The 23,198-nt window shown below is 42.0% G+C and overlaps 1 protein-coding gene across 1 annotated transcript; it reads left to right on the top strand.

The window, feature by feature from the left end:
• Positions 1-14,237: 14,237 nt before the first annotated feature.
• On the top strand, positions 14,238-22,998 carry IL20RA (interleukin 20 receptor, alpha). Its single transcript, XM_009698555.1, has 6 exons — positions 14,238-14,365; positions 16,227-16,405; positions 17,104-17,279; positions 18,879-19,023; positions 19,482-19,621; positions 22,075-22,998. Exons 1-6 carry the CDS (start codon positions 14,292-14,294, stop codon positions 22,996-22,998), a joined length of 1,638 nt encoding a protein of 545 aa, XP_009696857.1. The 5' UTR covers positions 14,238-14,291.
• Positions 22,999-23,198: the final 200 nt, after the last annotated feature.

Below are 23,198 nucleotides of genomic sequence, written 5' to 3'. Positions count from 1 at the left end.
CCTCGGGTTAGTGGTCGTGGCTGTGGGCTCCCGCCCTTAGCTGGAAGTGGGTATTGCTGTCACGTTGCTTCATCCTTTTCTTTTCTCCTTAGTTACGCTGGAATTAGGCTTCACGAAGCTGTGTGTTAATTTACTTTCAGCTGTAAGTTGATAGCGTGCTCTTGAGACAGTCATCGTTACCTTCACCGGGGTAATTCCCCAAATACCTCTGGGGTTTGTATCTTCCTTTCTCCTTGACAGTCGCCATCCCCAGCAGTCCTACCTGAGCGGTCAAGAGACAAATTATAAAACAAAAGGCAGGATGAGTTTTTGGCAGAGATGCCCAGCTCATGTGCCCGTGTCCTGAGTGGCTCCGATTCCCTTCTCGACTGGAGCGCTCCTCTGGTGACAGCCACGCGTCCAAGGACACGGAGACGGAGGGAGCTGAAAAGGTGGCAGCTGGAGTGGGCTGTGGGAGCAGCTCGAATGGCAAACTGTCTCCTGCATGGGCAAGGGTGTTACCGGGGGGCAGTGAGCTTGTAAACCATCGCTGTGCTAGGTGTGTGTGCATGGTGGGTCCCCTGCTGCTGTTAAAAGCATCCCACATAATTTCTTTTTTTTTGTATTCCTCGAGTATAAAACCGAGCAAGGAGTTGCAGAGATTAGCAGATCTTCTGAGGAGCCTGCTCGGTCTTCGTGCTCTTGTAAATGTTGCCTCCAAAACTAAGGAAAGAGTTTGCTCCTGTTTAAATCCACAGCAAAACTTCCAGATCCTGTGAGAGCTGGATGGTAGTAAGGGGTGTGCTTCATGCCCTGAATGCTCTTCAGTAGCACTAAATAGTGTGTCTCAGTTAAGTTTTTTGACAAACTGCTTCATTACGCACCGGTGATTTTGAGCAGCCTTCAGACATGCCAGTGCCAGCTGCTTTTTAGGTAACTGACCACTTCATTTTCATCTTATTTAAGTCTGCTGATCATCAGTGCAAGTGTTTTGGAAAATCTGTATAACTGGCATTCAGTTGCCCTTTAAAAAAAATTTAAAATTCAATTACTACTGGTTTTGATTCCAAAGGAGGCTTAGAAAAATATCAAGGGGGTTATGTTGGTTTTGTTTAATGGTTGTTCAAGGGAGAAAGGAATCTGTTTGCACATTCCTGAGGTTTTAGCTGGACATAATTTCAGGGTTTTGTTGACAGTCGGCAATACCAGCACGGAAAGGAGAGCTGTGCTTTTCACTGAAGGCTTAGAGCTTCCATTTTTACCTCTTTCAGTGTAAGACTGTAAAAGTTGGTTTAATTCAGCCTAGCAGCATTTTGCTAATAATGGAAAAAATTATATGAGGTGCAGACCTGTCATAGCAGTGCTCCTGCTCTTTCTCCAAAGTAAAGTGGTAGATGGAGGAGTCCCTTTTGGGTAGTTTTTTCCAACAGAAGTCGGGGTTGCCAGTCACGAGCAGATACAGTCCTGCAAATACTGCAGTTGCCCTGTGAGGCCTTGAGCCGGTGCTGGAAGAGGAACAGATTATACTGGGGCTCAAGTGCCATGGAAAGCAGTTTTACAGCAGGACTTCACAGACTCGAATTCTTGCCTCTTAGGGATCTGTGCTGTGCCCGTCCCTTTGGGATCTCTTGTTGAGTTCCTTTCTGCATTCTGTGGCAGTAGCATTTAAATGCTGACTTATAGTTGGACCTTTGCAAAACAGTAAGCAAAACACTTTTTTGTTTTCACTGTGGTGTGTTAGTGGGTACAATTTTATCCTTACTGAATTAAGTCTGCTGTTTCAGTGGTCTCTGATTGCATTCTGTTCCAGGGCACTGCTGTCTGATGGTCTGTGCCCACCTAACAGGCTGGCTGAGCAGTACCTGGTTTTGCGCAGGACAAAAATTTTACTTGTTGCTGCACTTCAGTGGGATTTTTGTAGATTGGTGTTTCACTCGCTGTTTTAAAAATCTGTGCTCTAGAGCAAATGAAAAAGCACAGGAAAAGCAAATGAAAAAAAATGGAAAATTCATTGTTTAATCAACAGGATCGAGAAGTGTAGCATGTTCCTTTTTACCACATGGGAGTGTTAAGCAATTTTTGCAAGAATCTCATAAGGATAGGAAGGAACATCCTGAATTTTGGAAGTAGCAGGATGTTAATCTATTCATTTACCAAGCTCCATCTTAAATCTTTCCCCATGCTCTTAGTGGAGGTTTCCCTAACCACATTCTTCTGCAGTTCACCTTTAAAATTCACCTTCTGCAGAGACCGTTAAATTTCTGGCCCATGTAGTCCAGTTTCTGTCTTTTAGATCTATACAGAAGACAGAATGCGATGGATACTACAATGTATACTTATTCTGCAGAAAGGGAAATGAGCCTGAATGCTGTACTGCAAAAATAGAAGCATTTTCCTTTATTTAAGGCAGGTTTACTATTTTCGTTCAGGTAAGGTGTGTGATTTTGAAGTAAATCTCCCAATCATTTCACTTACTGTGCTTTTGTCTGTATTGTGATGCAGTCTTGGAACTGGATTTCTTCTGGGTGAAACTGCCCTGGATGATATGCTTCATCAGCCTATCTAATGCTAGTAGAGCTAGTCCAACATTAAAAAGAAAAAACCTGAAATGTGTATAGTATAGACAAGATTTTCTCAATACTGACATGTTCATGTAACAGACCTGCTCATTCTGGGTTGCGTTACTCACTAACGTAGACATAGCCGTAGATTCCACTGGAGTTGGTATGCGGCTATACGTACCAACTACCTTTCATATGGTGGGACCTTGGAAGCTTCCCCCTTTTAACGTTTTCTAATAGTTGCATAAGTTTCTAGGTCTACATTGGCACACCTGATTTAATTTACTTCTTTTTCATCTCCTACTTTATCATATTTTTACTAATAAATTTACTAATAAATAGATCTATGTTTTGAGAAGCAGCTTCAGGCCTCCTTTTAAGCAATTTTCAGTATGTTTTCTTTCGCAGTTACTGGAGCACTGAAATGGACAAAACATCCCTTTTGAACAACATGTTCTGGGAAATACAGAATAAAAAGACAAAAGGGATCATGGTATGGGCTTTGCAGTTAAGCCGTTGAGCTGGAGTTCAAGGACCACACTGGTGCCCAGACGTGTTTTATCATGTTAAAAGCATCCAGAAGGCAGGCGATATCCCAGTGCTAATAATTTACTTCCTTTCCTCCCCCAATACCCACAGTATCCTTGAGAAGGCTTCCTGAGATAGCACACACGCGGTGCTTTAAAATCTTGAAACATTCAAGAGGAGAGACTACTGTTTTCAATTCAATCCCCCCAAAACTGGGACAGCAGAAGCTACTTGCTTAGCTTATTTTGATAGAAACAAAGCCTGAACAATCACTTTTTTCCCCCTGTATGAATACATGGTCTTTGAGCACCAGTCATAATTTGTGAAGAAGTGAAATGCTTGGCTCCAAGTTGAGCAGTGCTGCGATGTTTTGGTATTGACACAAGGTGATTTAAGGTACCGTTTGGATCTGAGAAGAGGCTGATCTATTGCGTAGACACAGCCAGTAAGTATTAGCTAAATAGCATACTGAAGCATCAGATTATTTCATATATAAGGCATGCAGTGTGCACGTAATAAATAGGCTAATCACCCTGTGCGTATACTCTGTGATGTCTGTGTCCTGGGAAGTTTATAGATTGCATTTGAAGTGATGGCTGTACATTACCCAAAAGCAGTAAGACAAAATATGTTTATGCAACGGGAGAGATGAGAAAAGCAGTGGGGAAAAATGCTGTAAAATATAATGATTTTTGAACCCTCAGAAAACTTGACAATTTTGTGCATGTAGTATTTTGTATTACCTGGTGTATGTCTATATACTCAGCAGCGTTGAACTGCATTTGTGGTGGTGATAATCTGTGTGTTTGCCAGAGAGGGCATTAAGCTTCAGTAATGATGGTGGAAGTATATGGGCTGGTTGAGCTTGGTGTTTTTACGTGGTATTTCCTGGCTCTCTGCTAGTGTGAAGGAGAGAAGAATAAATGTAACATAGAAATAAATAAAAAGAGATATTGGCATAAGGAGAACTACGGTATACGAAGAAGGCATGTCATGTTCATAGAGTTGAAAGGCTCGTCCTTATCTTCTCATCTCCAACTTCCAATCTCATGCCAGGCTGTTTTAGACAACGCTGCGGTCTGTGCCCTCGTGCTTAGCTTTGCTTATGATTTCCACAATTTGACAAATTCTTATTGCCTGTTAATTAGGAATGGCAGTGGTTGAAGGAGGTAGCTCATTCCCTAGAGAAACTTCCAGCGCTGTTGGGATTTGTGATTAACGTCCCAAACTTAGATGTGCATCGCAGTTCCTCATGTGAACATTCAGGTTCACCATTTTAGCTAACAACCTTACCCTTCTGTGGCTGTTGTTCTCTTGTGGCCTTTATAGTCTTAATTCCAAGAGAAGCAAGTGGTTAGGATTACTCAAGTCACTTGTGCGTGTGTGGTTCCAAATTATGTTGGTTTTTATAGTTGTGGCTCATAAAGATTGATTTCTGCTGCTTGATTTCTCTCCAAGAAGTGGTGTTGATTATCTACAACTACAGGATTAACCCCTAAGAGAGAGAGAAAAAAAATCACCCTTTATGAGCCAAAGAAGAGTTCTCATGTTTTAGGAAGCTTAGCTTTATAAAAGCCTGAATTCTGGAAGCCAAGCCCATCTCTAGACAAAAATGAGGTTTTACTGGAGAGCTGTGTTTAAATGATGTGCAGATCTGTTTGTGCTTTATACTTGGTGTACCAGTAACTTGGAGGTTTTTATCCACTGCTCATCCTGTCTTTAAAACAGTACAGTAAAACTAGGTAAATCAGAAAGAAGAGGAAGGACTGGAGGTATGGGATAGTTTACATATAAACAGATTAAATACACCATATCTCTTTCTCGTGGAAAATAGATGACTTTTCCTGTCTGCCTGGCTACTGCAAGAGTATTTTAAGGTCAATGAAAGTACAGAAGGAAGACTGTAGTCTCTTCTTCCCTTCTTTATACCTCAGCACCTTGAGTTAAATCTCACCTCATAGCTTTGCTGTTTTCCAGCCTTCCATTTTCCACTCCCTTTTCTGTGATGGGAACAGGAATGTGTCCAAAGAGAAGTAAGAAGAATGTTGCTTGAGGAGGTGAAAGGATCTTGCGTGCTGTTACCAAGATTTATGGTTTTGAGCTTAATCGCACTCCTTCCGTAAGAACACACGCAAGTGGGTATTACAGCTCTTAGATGAAAATTTATGGTTTTGAGCTTAATCGCACTCCTTGTGTAAGAACACACGCAAGTGGGTCTTACAGCTCTTAGATGAAAGGGGTTAATTTATTTCCTACTAGTTTCTTAGAGGCTGGAGGCAGCAGTTGAGATAGTATTTATTATTGCATCTGGTTTGCAAAAGACTTCGCCTCTCTTGGCTTTCCTTGTCTTTTCTGAAAGTACATCAATATCCTGCTCTTAGGGGGTACTGCAGTCAAAATAGCAGTGTACAGGATGTGGCTCAGGAGTGCTGAAAACTGACTGTGCCCTGAGAAGGCTGAGGCACGTGTAATTGCTGACAGGGCTTTTCCCCGCTGTAAGAAGGTAGCAGACAGGCACAGAAGTAGACCCGTTCAGCTCTCCAAGTCTACATCAACCTGCAGTAGCTCAAAGGTGATGGGAGAGCTAGCTTCTCTGCCAGCCCAGCGATGGTCAGGCTCCTCCACATCTCATCAAAGTGTGTTGGCCGTTCTCTTGAACGTCAGCGACACCGCGCTGTCCCTTGGATCCAGCTGTGCACGTTACCGCCTTTAACGGCATTTCTGAGGCAATCTTTCATAACTTGTGTGTAAAAGACAGATGATTATGTTGAATAACTTCCTCTGTACAGCAAAATCACTTTAAATCTATAGGCGGGTAAATGAGTCTAAAAATCATGACTGGTGGTTTTAACAAAAAAATGTTCATTAAGTACAGGAAAGATACTAAAAATACTACTGTACCTATAATTAGATACTGACTTGTTCACATCTGAAATTACTGTGGGACACTGAACAGTCATATAGTGCCTCAAAACACACCAGCCCGTACCTGACAGGAGACCAACAGAAATGGGTGGGTACCCCAGAAACCTTCACTTCTTGTGAGTTCTCTACAAGCAGCTGCTTCCCAGAGGCGCTTACGTCCTTGATCATTTGGGGGCAGAAGCGTGAATGTGGGGCACAAGAGGAAAAAAATAATTCTGTGAGTGCTTCAGGTAGCAGAGATGCTCAGCAAGGCTGCCTGGCATCTGCCGGGGCATCGCCGGCCGGTCTTCAGCACCATGCAAGAGAGCAAACCTAGAGCCGTACTGGTTGTCCCATGGGGTGAACTTGAAATTGCCTCTTCCCATTTGCAGGCACTGGCTGGGGACTGGAAATAGTCTATTTATGATCGTTTGGACAGGGTTGGCTGTGTGACCTTGGCAGCCTGATTGCCTGCAAGAGACGAGGCATTGCAAGCTTGCTAGGCGTGTTGGTCCTTCCTCTTGGACCTTGGATGCGGAAGAAGGTGTTTGACTTGGATCTTTCCAGGGTTGCCTGTTCCTCAGAAATGAAGGCAAGTGTTCATCCTCCATTGACATCACACTCAATCTGCTGCCCGACATGGAAAATGTGGATTCAGAATCGGGGATTTCACAAATTAAATTAGTTTGGACTCCAAGAAAAATAAAATCCCTTCTCTAGACAAGCCATCAGTAGGTCAGAGAGCAACGAGCAATACCTGTTAGGCAATAAATATAATGCTGTCAGTTCTAATTGGACGGTTGTTGCCTAATAGATATTAGCCAGCACTAAATGATGAAAGCCAAAACTAATTTTTGCTCAGTTTATGTTTAAAAAAAATAGGTATTTCATGTAAGGATGGATTAGGAATGTGGTGTATCAGGATTTGGCTGATAACTGCCACACAGCATAATATTTACAGTATTTCAAACAGAAAGCTTACTTAACCCTTGGGTATATTGAAAAATTTTTTAAATTAATTTAGTCCTTTTTGACAAAAAAAGTTTTTGTATTCCAAACTTAACAAAAACTCATTTAATTTGATAATTTAAAAAAAAAAAAAACCAAACACAAAACATCTCTGATGGATTATGACTCTAAAAGCCTTGAAGGGGTTGTGAGTAATTTTAGACAAGCACACCTTGAATTTAACTCACCTTGTTTTCAGGCTAGTATTGATCACTCAGAATTAACAAAAAACATTCCTACAATAACTTTCTCCTGCCGGAGTGCATCAAGGAAAGATTTTTGCAGGAGGGTATGGTTAGGTAGTGTGAGCTCTACTCCTGCACTTGCAAACCTCCAGGACAGTGGGAAGAAAATGCAGGTTATTTTGTTTCTGTCATACAAGTTAGCAAAAAGGAATGGATGTCAGCTGCCATGGCCCTCTCCAGCTGTCTCCTAGCAAGCCTTCAACGGACTGGGAAGACTTTCTCCTCCTTTCTGAAGCTGGGTCTTTCTGGACTGAATCTGAAATGTTCTGAAATGTTCTCGGTAGAGGTGTTTTGATGAGTTAGAACATAGTTTGGATAAATAAACGCAAGGCTTCGCACGGAGGAGGAGAGCATGTCAGGGCAAGCCGCAGCTTCAGTCCCCTCCTGCATCTCTCCCATTCTTCGGGCTGTATTTCCACTCGCACTTTTTTCCCTCCTCAGGTTCACCTGTTCCCAATGGCAGCCTGCCTATTTCTTCAAAAACAAACTCCACATGCCCCGGTCTCACCCTTCTCCCACGTTTCCCCACCTCTTCTCTCATACTTTCCCATCTCCTCCACCACCTGGTTTTCACACAGTCTTACGTCTCCGTTTCTGTCCCCGTCTTTCTCTCCCCTGTGCCCTCTCTGAAAAGGCAGCGATGGGCTCCTGTTCTGGGAGGGCAAGAGTGTGCTTTGTGGTTACGTCTCGAGCGCTGTTATGACTTGAACAGGAAATCACCTCGGTGCTCCTCCCCACATTCCCACCAGCACTGCTCAAGTCAAAGGGTTTCACTACCCTGACTTCATCCCCGGCAGTCCCAGAGCTCCAGCAACCCACCAGGAGAAAGGCAGCTAAGCTTTAATGACTCCTACGTGTCTCTCCTCCTCCTTATCTAATCTGTTGAGTTCAAGCCTAAAAGAATCAGCACAGAGAAAAACTTTCAAGCCCACTTCATTGAAAAAAAAAATTAACTCATTTGTTTAAATTGTTGCTAAGATGACTAACAGCAGGTAATGAGATTTGCTAACGTGTGTTCCTGGCTTTGCTGGGTTTCCCTTCCTCTCTGTAACTTCTCCTCTCCAGTTTTGGCTCGGTTCCCCTGTTTACCGCTTGGCGTTTTCCTGCATGGCCAGTGCCAGCTTGCTTGAGGCTGCAGATGTGCCAGAAAAGACAGCCCCAGCCCTCTGCTAGCGAGTGCCACCGACCACCATGCTGAACGGCCGTTTGTTCTGACCGAGTATGACCATTTTTATGTTATGCTTCGGCATGTGTTTGAGGGAATATTTTTCCCTGAGAACAACGTAACCATTGAAACAGGTGAGCTGGAGGAAGAAAAGAGAGCAAAAATTCCTTAAAAAACGAAGAGCAGCAGCATAGAAGGAGCAAGCCAGATTTCAGAGGAGTTTGGTGGAAGTCACCCAAAGCCAAACACAAAGACTGAAGAAAGGGCAACAGCTTACAGCATCGCCAGAAATGTTTGGTGTCCTAGATTGCTCCTAAATTGCTTGATGCTTCGCTGGTGGGTCTAAGCTCCCAGTGGGAAAAGGTGAATCAGGGACTGAGCCTGTTTAAAAGGTTGCCCTCTCTCTGAGGTGTGTAAGTGTGGATTACGTCTGTGGCCTTGAAGTGGCAGCTGCAAAAGGTGAGGCACGGGGAGTGCCTTCAGCGTTGCCCGTAAATTTGGTGCCCGGCACAAAGGAGCAGCTTCCATCAGAGGTGCTCCCAAGGGCCGTTTTCATATAAGAAAATACAGCAGCAATTGAAGCCAAAGTCTCTGTTGTTGTCAGAAAAGGAGTTCCTCTTGTAAATTCTGAGACGACCGTAGGGGAGGAGTCCGTGGGTTTTACTGCTGTGGCTATTGAGAAAAGCTGTGTTGCAGTAAGGCTCGCCTTTCTGTCTTAATACTTTCCGCATCACTCACTGTCTTAAATTATATCTTACAGTTGTCTAGAGAAGCCCTGTGACCTTTGTTTTATTTTATTGGATAATTTGGTCTTGGCACCCTTGTAGCCATGCCACAGTAAAATACAGCAGATGATCGCTCTGCTTGAGAGCGGTACAGTCAACAACGGTACTTACACAGGAGGCATTTCTGTGCCGACAGGTCGGCTTTCAGTGGGTCCTCTGCCTTCTCCCCACCTCAGAACTTCAGCCAGTGTACAGAAAAAATATCTACGTTTTTATGTATTTATGGATTTTTATGCTTTGCAGCTGCCAGGTTACCCAACTCAAGTGAAAAGTTAACAAATCTGTTTATAGCGAGAGGGCACAGGTAGTTGCAGCTGTATTTTGTTCTGCGGCATCGACATTAAACACAGCTGTTTGTCACTGAGATAGGCAGCGGTGCCTCCTAGCAGGTTAAAGGCAGATACACTGAACGGATAATAGCTGTAACATGCAAATTCTGTGTGTTTATATTTGTGTATATATATGTGCGCGTGTGTGTATGCATGCGTGTATAGATAGATACGGCTACACCCTAAAACCGAGCTTTGAACAGTACGGACTGGAGCAAGGCACACACCTGGCAGGGAGCTCTACGCAATTAAAACTGACCATGTTTTTAAACCCAGCACTTTCAGAGACTTTCATAAAGAGAAGATGAGGCACCTGCCTCATGAGTCTTTTACTCATGTGAATAATCTCACTGACGTCAGTGGGTTTTTTCACTCACGCGTGAAGGTGTTTTCAGGCTAAGTCATGTCTATTTTGGAGAGTCTCACATTAGCTAATTCTAAGATCAGGACTTGGCTCTTTGTTGAGGTGGTGAAGTTTGCAAGCCTATATTATTACTGGCTTTCCAGTCCAGGTGTGCAGAGTCATGAAAATGTAAGGAATGATATTACTCAAGGTTTGATTAACAGCGTTTCCAAAGACAGTAGTAAGGGCTCCAGGTTTTTCCATGCAAGAAATAAATAAAGTGACTTTGTTATACTTGGGAAGTGATGACAGCCATTGCAGATTATCGATGAGATAGACTAAGCCTAGCAAAGCAACCTGTATGACTGATTTCTGCTCTCACATAGACCAGTACGACCTGAAGATACTCCATGTGACACCCATGCCATTAATCCTGGTTAATGGAAATAAAATCAGAATATAACTGGATATATTGTGTTTAAAGACATGATACTGAGATAAACAGCTGATGCATATACCTGAGTCCTTTCCTGACTGATAACCTCGGAACATACAAGGTCTATGTATGATCTATTTTCTACGCATGCCAATACTACTGAGTGTTGAGTCGACATGAAGGAGTTTATCCTTAACTCTTCCTGGAGAAATAGGGGAGTATGCAAGTATTATTCTTGTTTTACAGGTGCAGAATTGAGGAATAAATTTGCATGATTTGTTGCAAGGGTAAACAGAATTCTTTACTAAAGGGGCAAGACCAGAAATAGAAACCAAATCTCTGCTTTTGCAGCAAATGGAAAGTTAACGGTCTTGGTCCCTCTGCCTTCCAAATCACGCTGAGCTGGGGGCAGGTGGGAGCACGCCGGCAGCGTTGTAATGCTTTAGATCTTGTAAAGATACAGTCTGTGGGTTCTGTGTGCTGAGATTGGCTCATCTGCTGCTGTCAGTGTTTCTGTTTTGAAACTTCATTTACCACAGCAGAAACCACACTGGGAGGAGGGAAATTTTTTTTTTTTTAAAAAAATAATTCTACAAAAAACCACGTTTGCGTGTTACTAGTTTAAACATTTTTTAATGTAACAGACAAATGCATGACTCTTGCTGCTTTAAAATGTGCTCGAGGAATAGAAATGTTTTTAGGCAAGGATGGACAAATGTCAAAAAGTACAGGCAAACAAAAAACTATTCAGAAAACCAATGGAAGTAATTTCCCTTGGCTGTGATGAGCTGGCTGCCTCCGGCCGGTTCAATTTGGTGACTATGGATTAGCCTGATAAGCAGGATACATTTTAAAAACTTTTAAAGAAAAAAGGTATGAAAAGTGAGCTATTAGGGACATTTTTAGCTCTCCTGCACCTGATTCAGCAGTACCCTTGTGAAATTTATTACTACAGAGTGTGAAGCCAGATTTATCAGATAGTATAAGAAGGCCTATCAAAATGGGGCTGGCAGTGACCTTAAGAGATCAGCCAGTCCGTCCCACTACCCCTAGGCAGGATCAGCTAAATTAGTGTCATTTCTGGCAGATGTTTTTCTAATCTGCCCTTTGAAATATCCATCCAGCAACTCTCCCAGGTGAGCCATCCTCACATCTCGCTCCTCTTCCCACAAGGGTTACTCCCAATGCCTCCTTTCTTGTTGAAACCAAACTCTGTTCCTTTTCCTCCTTGTTCACGGTGGCCATAGAGGACAGATTATCCCTCTTATGTAGAGACTTACCGTGTTCCCCACCACTCTCCCTGGACAAGGTGCATCTCTGGTAAGTTTAACTGCCGAGAGAGCAGAGATCAAGGCTGAGGGCTTGACCACCATCTCCACTGGAGGGAGAGAGATGCACCCAGTCTGGTCCATCCGAACTGGAGCGGTGAACCAACCTACAGAAGAGTTTATCTTCCTCTGCTCTTTATGACCGCTGCAAAGTAGATGCCTTGCTCAGAGCCCAAGTTGCCAGAGACAAATCTCCTCCTCATCTACTGCTGTTTAAAGGCTAGAATTTTTTTAATCTTTCCTCCAGAGCTTTTTGGACCATGCAGTATATACTGTATTCTCCTCCAGAGTCTGTTTTATTCTCAAATCTCTCCTTGTTGGGCTTTTTAGTTTTGCCTCTCATTGTTTTTTAATGAGAAGCCTTTTATGGCTTTGATTCCCAACAATCTGAGAAAATACCTATGTTGTATTTCCTCCTACTTGGGAATTGCAGAAGGTTTGTTTGTGCCTCAGTCCCTCCCTCCCTTTCTACATGGATTGCCTGTTTGCCTTTCTCAGGGCTTGGGCAGAATTGTTTGACTTCTGATTTTATTTTATTTTATTTTTTAAATCTCTTGTTCACAGTTATTGACTATGCAGTTGATGGATTTCCTGTGGTCTTACACACTTTAGTGCTGGGATGTGGCACAAAGAATGAAACTTGATGCATGGATGATTTCTCGTAGTCCGTGTAATGCTGGGTTTGATTTGTTCTTCTTAGTAGCATGCACATTAGTGGTTTAGGAGCTTCTCTCTTTTACTGAACAGATGTTGCAAATTTTAGGCTGTTTTCTTGGCTCTCACCGGCAGCTTCATCTTTACATTTGGATTAGTTTCACTTAAAGCAGTTGCAGAGGACATTTATTTTGGGGGAAATCAAAACCTTTTATTTTCTAGGTTCTGTATCTCCCACTTAGAAGCAAATGTTAAAGTAAGGCAGATTCCTGGAGGTCTCTTTCTGCTGCTTTCACATCCTCTGGCATCCTGAAACTTTTTTTTATTTCATTATAACTGGGTTTATAGTTTGATCTCTTACAAGATGACTGTCATTGAGCATTTCTGTGTTCAAGGAAATGGGACTTTCTACATATTTTTGTAAATAAATAAGCTTGCCCTAAGCTATACCTGATGAAACTTGTTCCCCAACCAGAAAAAATTTGAAAGCCACTGAACACTAGCTAAGTGCTAGAGATAAGAGAGCAACATTAGAAATACCCTCCATAAACAGCTTTATGATCTGAAGATACAGATGCAGGCATATACCAGAGTTTTTGAACATTAAGATACAGCTAGAGGCTTGGAAAACCCAGAGTTTCCACTGAGACAGTTTAAAGTAATTGTTCTCTACGGAATTGCAAGGAGATTGTTTTAATAAATGTATTGACGAGAAAAGCTTTTACTGTTTGGCTCAGACAGCTAGAAGTCAGCAAGTTGTGACTTTTACTTACAAAAGCAACTATATGTTACATATACACGAGGATGAACACTATTACTCTAGTAATAGTGAAATACACTACAAAAAGTCCTTACGGTCTGCTTACGGAAGTAACAAAGGTCAAAGACTATTAATTCAGACAGGTTCCCACTGTTCGTGTTAACATGGTTTATTTCCTTCTTTCTTTGTCTCTTTTTGTTATCTTAAAAACTAGAATCGCATCCCTGGAGGAAGAGCTTAAAGGGTTTTGAAAAGTCCTGAAGAACCACAGAGTCCCTTTTTCTCTTCCCCATTATGCTCTCGTGGCCACTCGGAAGGAGAAGCTCCTTCCCAGCAGCGGCAGCTTCGGGACTGGTCTCAGGGTTGCTCCCGTGGGTACAGCTCTCGTGGCAGGAGGTGCTGGGGATTGAGTCACAACCTGGAGTTTGGGATTTTGCCCCTGGGCCCATGGGCCTCCGTTTTGCAAGCAATTTAGCAATGTGAGCATCTCCATTAAATTTATTAGATTAGGAGTGTGCATTAGGAAGACGTGAAACTGGGTTCTTAAGAGCCACAGACTCGCTTGTCTGTTCGTGTCAAAAACTGGTGCAACAAACAGCAGTTTAGATGAGTGACCTAACAGTAGGTGTTCATTTTTGACTTTCTGGAGAATCAACAGGGATGATCAAATGTTGCTGGGGCTATTGTGATCATCCAGCGTGAAGTCATACTTCTATTTGTAAAGCTGTGTTTGCAGTACAGTCCACGTGTCTTTTTAAAAATACCTCGTTTGATTTTTAAAAGTTCACTCAGCTACAACAAGATTCTACTGAAGCATCAAGGATGTTTTTACAATTTCCATGGTTAAATTGTTCTGATATTCAATACCTTTACAATTTAAAAAATGTGTATCTCTTCCAGGCCGAACTTTTCTAGCTTTAGCTTCCAGTCCCTGGATATTTCCATGCCAATGTCTGTCATAACTGGCAAAGCCATTTTTTCTAGAGAAAAAACACACTCTTACAGATGGAATTGGGACTGCAGTAGCTAGGGACACTTTTCAAAAAACTGAATTTCCATGGCCAACAACCTTGTGCTTTTAATGATAAGAAAGGCAGTATATAGAATTTTATGGCTTGTTTAAAAATAAGTATCTTTTTTGGTTAACTTGGAAGCATATATATTTGCAGATTCTTAATGTATGTTGTTCCTTTCATATTTTCGTTCTCAGGAGAGCTGTATTGTTCTTTGCCCAGCCCTAGGAATGTCCATTTTAAATCTATAAACATGAAGAATGTCCTTCACTGGTCAGCACCAGAAGGCACAGGAGATGGAGTACTCTACAAGGTGAAGTATTCAGTGTAAGTTAGCTTGTTTATTTTATCCCTTACTGACTTTTATTTTAGCATCTGAAATAATAATTTTTTAAAAAATCTTTAAGCAAGATAGGGCTGCTAAAAAGTAAAGAAAGCAGAACTAAAATGTGGGTTAGACTTAAGCGGTATGGTTTTAACTTTTACTTCTGGTACTGCTTACTTCAGATCCAGGTAAAAAAAAATTATAAGGAGAATTTCTTCCTGTGAAAGAAGTGTAGGATGCAACATGGAAGCTTTCAGAGGCATTCCTGAGAAATGAGACAGAAGGATGAAGAAGGACTGTGCTGTGGATTGGCATCCGCACATATTAGCCTTCTGTACACATTTAAATGGATCTGGAGATGTAGTGTTTAACAGAATATTAACAGCACCCAGTGTTTCTAATGGACCCAACCCTCACAGATTTCTTCTGACCCCGCAAGCCTCTCTAGTCTCGGAGAAAATCCACTGAAGTTATCAAGTATCGTAGAAAACCAAGTAATGTGATTGGAATCAGACCGTTATATTTTCAAGGTCTTCACCTTTGTAGGATATCAAGGAATTTGAGTGAGGACCAGAATCCATTTCCTTTATTCCCACCAAGAGAGCACTGGGTCATTCTGAAGAACAGTGCTAGAAGTTTAGCTTACAAATAAGTGTAGCACCGTTGTCATGAATGATGTAATGCTCCCAACCTTTACCTCTAATATTTACACTGCCCTCGATCTCGTAATGTTTTCTTGACACTAAAACAAGTTTAAATCTCCAGAAGCTTCCTGTAACTTGAACTGGCTACTAAAAAAAGCAACAAGTTGCTTCTACAGTCAGAGACTGCAACCTCTTTTGCTCAGATCTTGCCCTCTGTGCTAACAGAGGAGTGACATAGTCCACCTCCTAGGAAAGGGGAGAGTGCTCAGCAATTACGGGATAAACAATAATTGTGTAGAAGGTCAAATGCTCAGAGAGCACCAGCTACGCTGACTCCACAGGGTCAGCTGGTCCACGGCAGACTCTGTAGCCATAGGTCACATCTTTCACACTGAATACAAAAATATTCATATGTGCCTCTACCTACCTAGCAGAGCAAGGCCTTGAGCTAGGTGGAAAACGCTGGTGAGTGATACCATCCTGCAGTCACGTAGAAGTTGCCACGTGCCCTTACTAATTAGCAGCTAAAGGGGAATTCTTAATAACGTGAATTTGAGGAGCAGGAGCTTCTGAGCAAATCCAGGCAGGAATTTTCCAAGGAAATCTTGATTTCTTCAGTGTGTAAGAGCTGGTCGGTACTGAGGCGTCGTTGGTAGCAGGTATACACCTCTTTCAACTAGGAGGGTTTTGAAGTTCATTGTATTCCAATGGAGTCTTTCTTTTAAACTAGAGAAAGAAGTAGCACTCAGTGATGAGTAGTCTCCTGTCCACTCATCTTGGAGACCCTGAGCATCATCTGTCTCTGTACACCAGTATGAGCCACTGACCATTCTGACAGAACTCTTTGTCTCTATATAAATAGTTATCCTGGCTCTGTATCATGTGTTTACAGTTTAATCTAAAGCTGTGGAGAATGAATTTGAGAGATCTCTGGTGTGTGCAAGCAAAACTGGACTTAGATTGGTATCAGTAACATCCCAGTTAGTTCATATGGTTTCCTCTGGATAGGGCCTACTCTGATTTATTTTTCATTAAAAACTCATGGAAATCTTGTGTTTTATCTCAGCTGAAGTTGGGATATCTTTGAAATTGCAGATTTCTGCAAAACAAGCAATCTCTTTAATCAGCCGTAATATCAGTTTCTGTGCTGTATTATCAGGTGACTACTGTCATGGCAATAGCTTTTGTACAGCTCCTTTCTCTTTCTTTTTCAATATAGATATGGTGTTGGCAAATGGATTAGAAAGCCAGAATGCAGGAATATCAACAGAACATGGTGTGACCTCTCCAGCGAGACCTCTGACTATGAAGAACAATACTACGCGAGTGTTAAAGCCTTCCTAAATGGGATGTGCTCTGACTGGATGGACAGCACACGATTTAACCCTCTTACAGACAGTAAGGAAAGCTAATCACACAGCCAGATGTTCAATGGCTTTGATTAATACTGTGTCCTCAGACTGCATGTGCCTTCATAGCATATGATATTTTAATTTTAACGTGAGGTTAGATTTTTTTTTTCAGTTGTCTCATATTTATGCTTTTGGCAGAAGTAATTGACATAATCATATTAGAATTTGAATATATATGTGTTGTACATACGGTCATATATATGTGTTATACATACGGTCTTATATATGCTGAATACTCTTTTATGCTATGGTAAAGCTTTACTCGAGGCAAATAAAAGCTGTCGCACATCCACAGTATAAAGAACTCTGATTTTGAAAAGACTCTATTAAACCAAGTAGTAATCATACTCTAGAGCACAATATCTCTTATCTGTGCCAGATAATCTGAGAACATAATGGTAATTTAGCTTGGTTTAGCAAATTGAGTTTCAAGGTTGTTTATCCTGCGAAGTCACAGGAATTCCTAGGCAAAATTCCAAGTCAGTGTTCACCTTCTGACCATAAAGATCCTCTTGGTTATCTGATAAAATAATTTTCTGCCAATATAAATGAATTTTTCAAAGTCCTACTTAGACTCCCCAAAATATTACAAAAATTTAATATCATCCACTTTAAGAAACTGCATGGTCAATCAGTGTGCCTCTGCTGCATTTGACTGCTTTTCGTACATCTTCATTTTTCCAGCTAAAATTGATCCACCCATGGTAAATGTATCTTCTACTGAGAAATCTATTTCAATCATTCTGACTGCTCCTGAGAAGTGGAAGAGAAGTCCTGAGGAAGAATCCATCTCTCTGCTTCAAGTGTATCCTGGCTTGCAATACAACGTGTCTGTCCTCAACAAAAAAACAAAGAAGCGGGTAAGCTTTGACAAGGCTGTAGAACTGTACCTATTACATCTGTGCTCTGTGCTTCTTGAAATGCACTTTGTCCATAACAGCAAGGATTGAAATAGGATTCATAGCCTTATGGGAATTGTAGGATCGTTCAGGTTGGAAGGGAGCTTGGGAGGTCTCTAGTCTGAAGTCCTGTTCAAAGCAGGATCAGCTGTGAGCTCAGACCAGGTCGCTCAGGGTTTGTCCAGTTGCATCCTGAAAACCTCCAAGGATAGGGACTGCACAACCTGTTCCACTGCTTGACTTTCGTCTTAGGGAAAAAGTATTTCTTGATATCCAATGTGAACCTCTCTTTTTGAACTTATGTCCATTCTGTCTCATCCTCCCACCATTCAGCACTGTGAAGAGCCTGGCTCTGTCGTCTTGACCTCCCTGGGTCATCCTGGGGGCTGCCATGAGGTCCCCCTGAAGCCATCCCTTCTTCCCCAGGCAGAACAAACTCCAGTCCTTCAGCCTCCCCTCGCAGGGCAAGCACTCCAGCCATCTTGGTGATCCTCTACTAAACTCCCTCCAGCTTGTCAGTCTTTTCTGCATTGGGAGGCAACAACACTGGACACGGTATTCTAGATGTGGTCTGATGAGCGCTGAGTGGAGGGGGATAATCCCTCCCTTCCACCTGCTCCCTCTTCTCCTGTTCACACAGTCCGGGATGCTGCTGGCCTCCTTTGCTGTGAGGGCAGGTTGCTGTTCATGTTCAGCTTGCTGCCTGTCCCCAGGCCTCTTCAGCGGGGCTGCTCCCCAACCAGTCAGTCTACTGACAATGCTCGCAATATGTCATGACAAAGTGCATCTTTTGTCACCACATCCGAACATCTTCATTTCTCTGTCTCTGCAGATTTACATTTCATTAGCTAGGAGTAGTTCCCAGCATAAACACAGTAGATGAGGAAGAGTTCAGTGATCAGTTACAAAAACACTCGTTCTTCTGTTCCCGTCCTCCAGGCATAATCTGTCTGGCAAATCTCTGAATTTCCTGAAAAGAGACAGAAACTTTACCCAAAAAAGGTCACCTTATGTCAAAAGGGATATTAAAATGCCAAGATTAGCAATTAGAGGTAGTTGGGTTTTTTTCATAGAGATGCTTGACATATAGCGATTACTTTACTTTGGAGTTCAAGGTCTATATAACACCCATTATTTTAAGGGTATTATCTTTACCAGAACATCTCAGTTTGAAAGATTTTGTGCAACTGTATTATGGACCTTTCATTCACCTGTGTGTTGGGACAGGGCTGGAGTGATGCTTTGTTGCAACATCAGCATGAGAATGTGGGCTGGTGGTGGCACATGATCCTACTTCACATAAAGCATGAAAGTGTTAAGTAGTGGTAGAAGAATGATTGAATGGGAGATAAAATATTCAGAGAGGACGTGACCTAATAAATAACTTGAATTTTGATTGCATTCAGAAAAAAAGCATGCAGCTGGCAGTTCTTACAGTATTCTTATTCTTTCTAGAAAATTTGTGTGGTTGCGACACATTTTGTATATAAGCTCTTTACCTTTCTGTAACTGAAGAGTTAAAGGGGGAAAAAAAAAAATTTTTTTTTTTATATCTTCCAGTGGTGGTTCTCCATCAGCAACAACACTTTGGTTGTGCCCTGGTTAGAACCTGGAACAGCTTATTGTGTCAGCGCACAGATACATGTCACCACACCACTTTTGCACAGTGGGTTCTCCAAAGAATATTGCATTGCTACCTTGAAAGGTACGTGTAAGCCAGCAAAGTACAAAAAGAAGATGCAAGTTAGAGAAAATCACGGTGACTGAGTTTGTAAGTTTTTTGTGTATCCATTCTGAGAGTGAAAGCTAGCATTGTTTCTCCTCTCCCTGTGCATTTGTACCAATGAAAAAATCTTTGTCTTTAATAAAACATAGCTGGGATCTACCTTTCTGGAAGGTACATCAGTACCTCTGAAGAAAAGGATCTGCATTCTTTGAGTCTTAGTGAATGGAGACTATTTTTTCTCCTTGAATGAGGTTTGGGAGTGGCAGAGCTGGGTCAGTCTGAAGTTAGCAACAGGAGAACCTGAGGGAGGGGTTGTTACTTCTTTTTAGAATTTAGTTTACAATTTAGATAATAGTAAATGTGGTGAATGCACACAGTACTATCTGAATGCATTAAAAAGTCAGTCGGTACAATGACAACTTCTGTTTTCTTAACAGATAAAACAGCAGATGAGACTATAACAATCGTATTTGGATGTGTTCTGCCTGTCACGCTGGCTGTCCTTTTTATTTCAATGACATGCTATTGTGTGCACAGGTATATTCACGTCAGCAAACAGAAACATCCAACAAACCTGGTAAGTGTTCTCTGTCACAGGAGGTCATTGCCAGCCTTGGTGCTCACAGCAGAGCTGTGTGTTTTCCGAGCCTCCGAGTCAGCTGGGAGGAAACCATGGCTAGCTGCAAATAAAAGCTCTAGTTGCCACTCAGATCAAGAAAAGAACATCACATCGAGGGTAATTAAATGCAAGAAAATGCATTTAAGTGGGAAGTGTCATTGCCATAAGCAAGGTCTGAGGTGCACTGAAGCAAGGTCTGTTAGGAAGTCAGCACTTCCTAAATTTATCTAGGAAGAAGCACTGTAGAGATTCAGTGAACAAAACTTATTAAGCGGTTGAATTCAGAAACAAGAAGGGAGGATAATTAAGCAGTACAGAAACCCCATGATGTTTTCTTGGACTATTACTGGGTATTACCAGTTTTTGCCACTTAATTGTGATTGTGAAGGATTTATCACGTGTGTATCATACAGATAATTTAATCCGGACTTCAAGAATACTTTCAAATACTGCCCCATTTCCTAACACCCAAAAATGTATGAACAAACACATTCCGTTATTTAGACAGCCTAAATACACTTTCTACATAAAAATGTTTGCAAGTTTCTTAGAGCTGCAAAGTTTGTAAATTTTTAGAAAGAACACATAAAGTCTAAGAAATGTTACTGGCTTCCAGCTCATGAGCCCAGCAGAGCTTTCTCACAGCTATCTCTAAACAAGTTGCTCAACCATAAACACGCAATTACAATAATGAATGAACACTTTGATGTTAATCCAATCTGCGTGACACCGTGGGATGGGAGGTATAAGGGAGTTGGTTTGAACATGCTGATCTTTCTGAAGAAATCCATAGCAGCACAGAGGTGATAGGAGAAATGTTCCCAGAGGGACTGGGGGTTCAGAAGGAGTAGAGCAGCGACTGCCGCAGTGTGTTCAGACTGACGAGGTGCACTTGATGAGGCACCAGCTTTATCACAGAATCATGGAATCAGAGAGTAGTTTGGGTTGGAAGGGACCGTCAAAGGTCATCTCGTCCAACCCCACTGCCATGGGCAGGGACATCTTCCACCAGACCAGTTACTCAAAGCGCCATCCAACCTGGCCTTGAACACTTCCAGGGATGGGGCATCCACAGCTTCTCTGGGCAACCTCTGCCACTGCCTGCCTACCCTCAGAGTAAAGAATTTCTTCCTTACATCCAGTCTAAATCTACCTTTTTTCAGTTTAAAACTGTTGCACTTTGTCACCACAGGCCGTGGTAAAAAGTCTTTCTGCATCTTTCTTGTTCTTTATTCTTTATCCTGGGACACAGGGCATGGTAGGGGGAGATAGCTTGGTCTCCATTGGAGAGCTAGCAGGACAGAGCTCTTTACAGTCCAAGAACGTAAAGGGCTACTTAGTGAAAAATTCCCACTCAGTAGCAGACTAAACTCCAAATCCAGGAGATTTTTCTCTAATAAACATAATTTGTATATTGGTGGTTTTTTTAACGTCCATTGCACTTTTTTGTGACAACCTTGAAGCTTCAATTTGATTTCTCCACCTCTGAATTCAGTTGATGTTAAGGTAACAAAGGAATACAGACCTGGTATTTTAATGCTGCTCTCTGGCTTTCCCAACCTACAGACTATTCCATGTGGGCACCCAGTGTGGTCAGGGGGAGGTGGAATAAGCAGTTTGTTTCGGTCCAGCACTTCTGACCTGGGGGAGCCTTCAGACTACCTGATACATCAATTAGTGGTCTTAGTCTTCCATTCAAGCTTGAAAGCACTGAAGTGCAGCTTCTGGCTGTTGTTTTTCTATTGCACTTTTGTTTAGTGACTGCTTAGACAGTATTTATTCCTGTTAGAAATATTACTCATTTCAGAAAAACTCCTATTGTTTAACTAGATGATTTATCACAGTCACAAAAGCGGCCCGTGACAGACTGCACAATGCTGGCTTCATACACTGCACTTCAACCTGATGTATAGCCTCCTCTCTGAAAGGAAACCTGATGCTATTTAATTCTCTTAATTAGCTATACCTTAACATGGTACCTGACTCTGTGCTTGTGGAACATGGTTTTCACTGGGCTTCCTCTTCACTGGTGAAAAAGAGTGGAATAGATTCTGTAATCTGAGACCCAAGGACAACTCTGATGTTTTCTCCAAAGTCACTTGAGTTTATGCTGGTGAAAACAAAACCAGAATTGGACAGAGTTGCTCTAACCATTGTTTTGACAAGGAGAAGATGAGAAAAGGGATATTAGAGCTGGTCATGATACAGTTTTACTTCAGATAGAATAAAGTGGAGCATATTAACACTCCTGGAGGTTTATATGATGAACTTCCTTCTTCCCTAAATTGAAATAACCTCCTAATAAGGTCTAGCCTGGCCTTATATTTGAAAAATATACGACAGCATAAGAAGCAGCAAGACGGTATTTTTATTAAACTTCACTCAAATAAAAATATTTCTTTGCTTTCCAGGTATGGCACTACACTGACAAATGCAAGGAAAAGGTTTTCATACCATATGAAAAAATAATGGTCAACCTTATCACTGTTAACGTGGATGAGTACAAGCCATGTCAGGAATCCAGTCATCTACCAGAAAGGAAAAGTCCCCATTATTACACCGTTTACAATGGCACCGAAGGGAAGGATATGCCTTCAAAAGAAGTGCTGGAAACAAAACACTTGCTTGATATTTCACATGAAGAGATTTCACGCGAAGAGGATATTTTAGCGGAAGGGGACCAAACTGGGAACTGGCCATCTTATGGCCAGCCTGGAACAAAGAATACTTTGAGACAGCAAAGTGCAGGGACTGTAGAGTATGAACATGATGTAAGGGCTGAAGACTTCAGTCCTGGTCAGAAACCAGAAGAGAAGTCTTCTTCCCCCAGGGGACTACTAGGTGAGCCACAGATTGCTTTGGGGGACTTGGTTAGTATGAAAACAGGACAGGCATATTGCCCCCAACTAGAGGTGAGGGCAGCAGACCCTTCTTTGGGACAGAAAATAGAGGAACTTGATTTGAAGGTGGTTGATGCAGCAGATGAATTGCCCGGTGAGACCCATCTCAACTTGGTGGACTTGGATACTGAAAAATCTGGGCAGACATCCTATCCTCAGCTGGAAAAAATAGCACAGGACCTCATGGAGAGAGAGGGTGAACAGACCATATTAGTAGATTGGGATCCTCACACGGGAAGACTGTATATTCCCACCTTGTCCAGTGTTGAAAATCAGGTCTGTGAAGGAGTATTCAAGTGTGACAATCCTGACAAAGAGGGAATTTTGTCCAGATTGTATGAGAAAGAGGTATCTGATGAATCATCAGAGGACCAAGAAATGTATCTCCTGCAATTCAAGGAACAATGGGGACTGCATGTAGAAATGGAAGACTGAACAGTCATTTTCTAAAATATTCTAAAATGCAAGATCTTGTTTACTTTGCCAAAGAGAGTGATGGACTCAGTGGAGCAAACATGTATTGAAGTTTTCGGAACCATCACAGTTGAATGACTTATTCATGATATGTTATTTATAACAGTTTCCAGATGTGACATAAGTGATTTTGATTTCCATCATAAACCTCTCAGGTAAAA

Source organism: Cariama cristata, unplaced genomic scaffold, assembly GCF_000690535.1.
Source record: "Cariama cristata isolate BGI_N322 unplaced genomic scaffold, ASM69053v1 scaffold7884, whole genome shotgun sequence".
NCBI classification, from domain to species: Eukaryota; Metazoa; Chordata; class Aves; order Cariamiformes; family Cariamidae; genus Cariama; species Cariama cristata.
The sequence above is the reverse complement of the archived record's forward strand: the minus strand, read 5'-3'. Positions and strand labels throughout refer to the sequence as shown.

Excerpts from the sequence above, each read along its gene's own strand:
- IL20RA (XM_009698555.1), top strand. The coding sequence starts at position 14,292 with ATGAAGAATGTCCTTCACTGGTCAGCACCAGAAGGCACAGGAGATGGA. Across the intron at positions 16,406-17,103 it reads ATTTAACCCTCTTACAGACA|CTAAAATTGATCCACCCATG; the intron begins GTAAGGAAAGCT and ends TCATTTTTCCAG. Across the intron at positions 19,622-22,074 it reads AGAAACATCCAACAAACCTG|GTATGGCACTACACTGACAA; the intron begins GTAAGTGTTCTC and ends TTTGCTTTCCAG.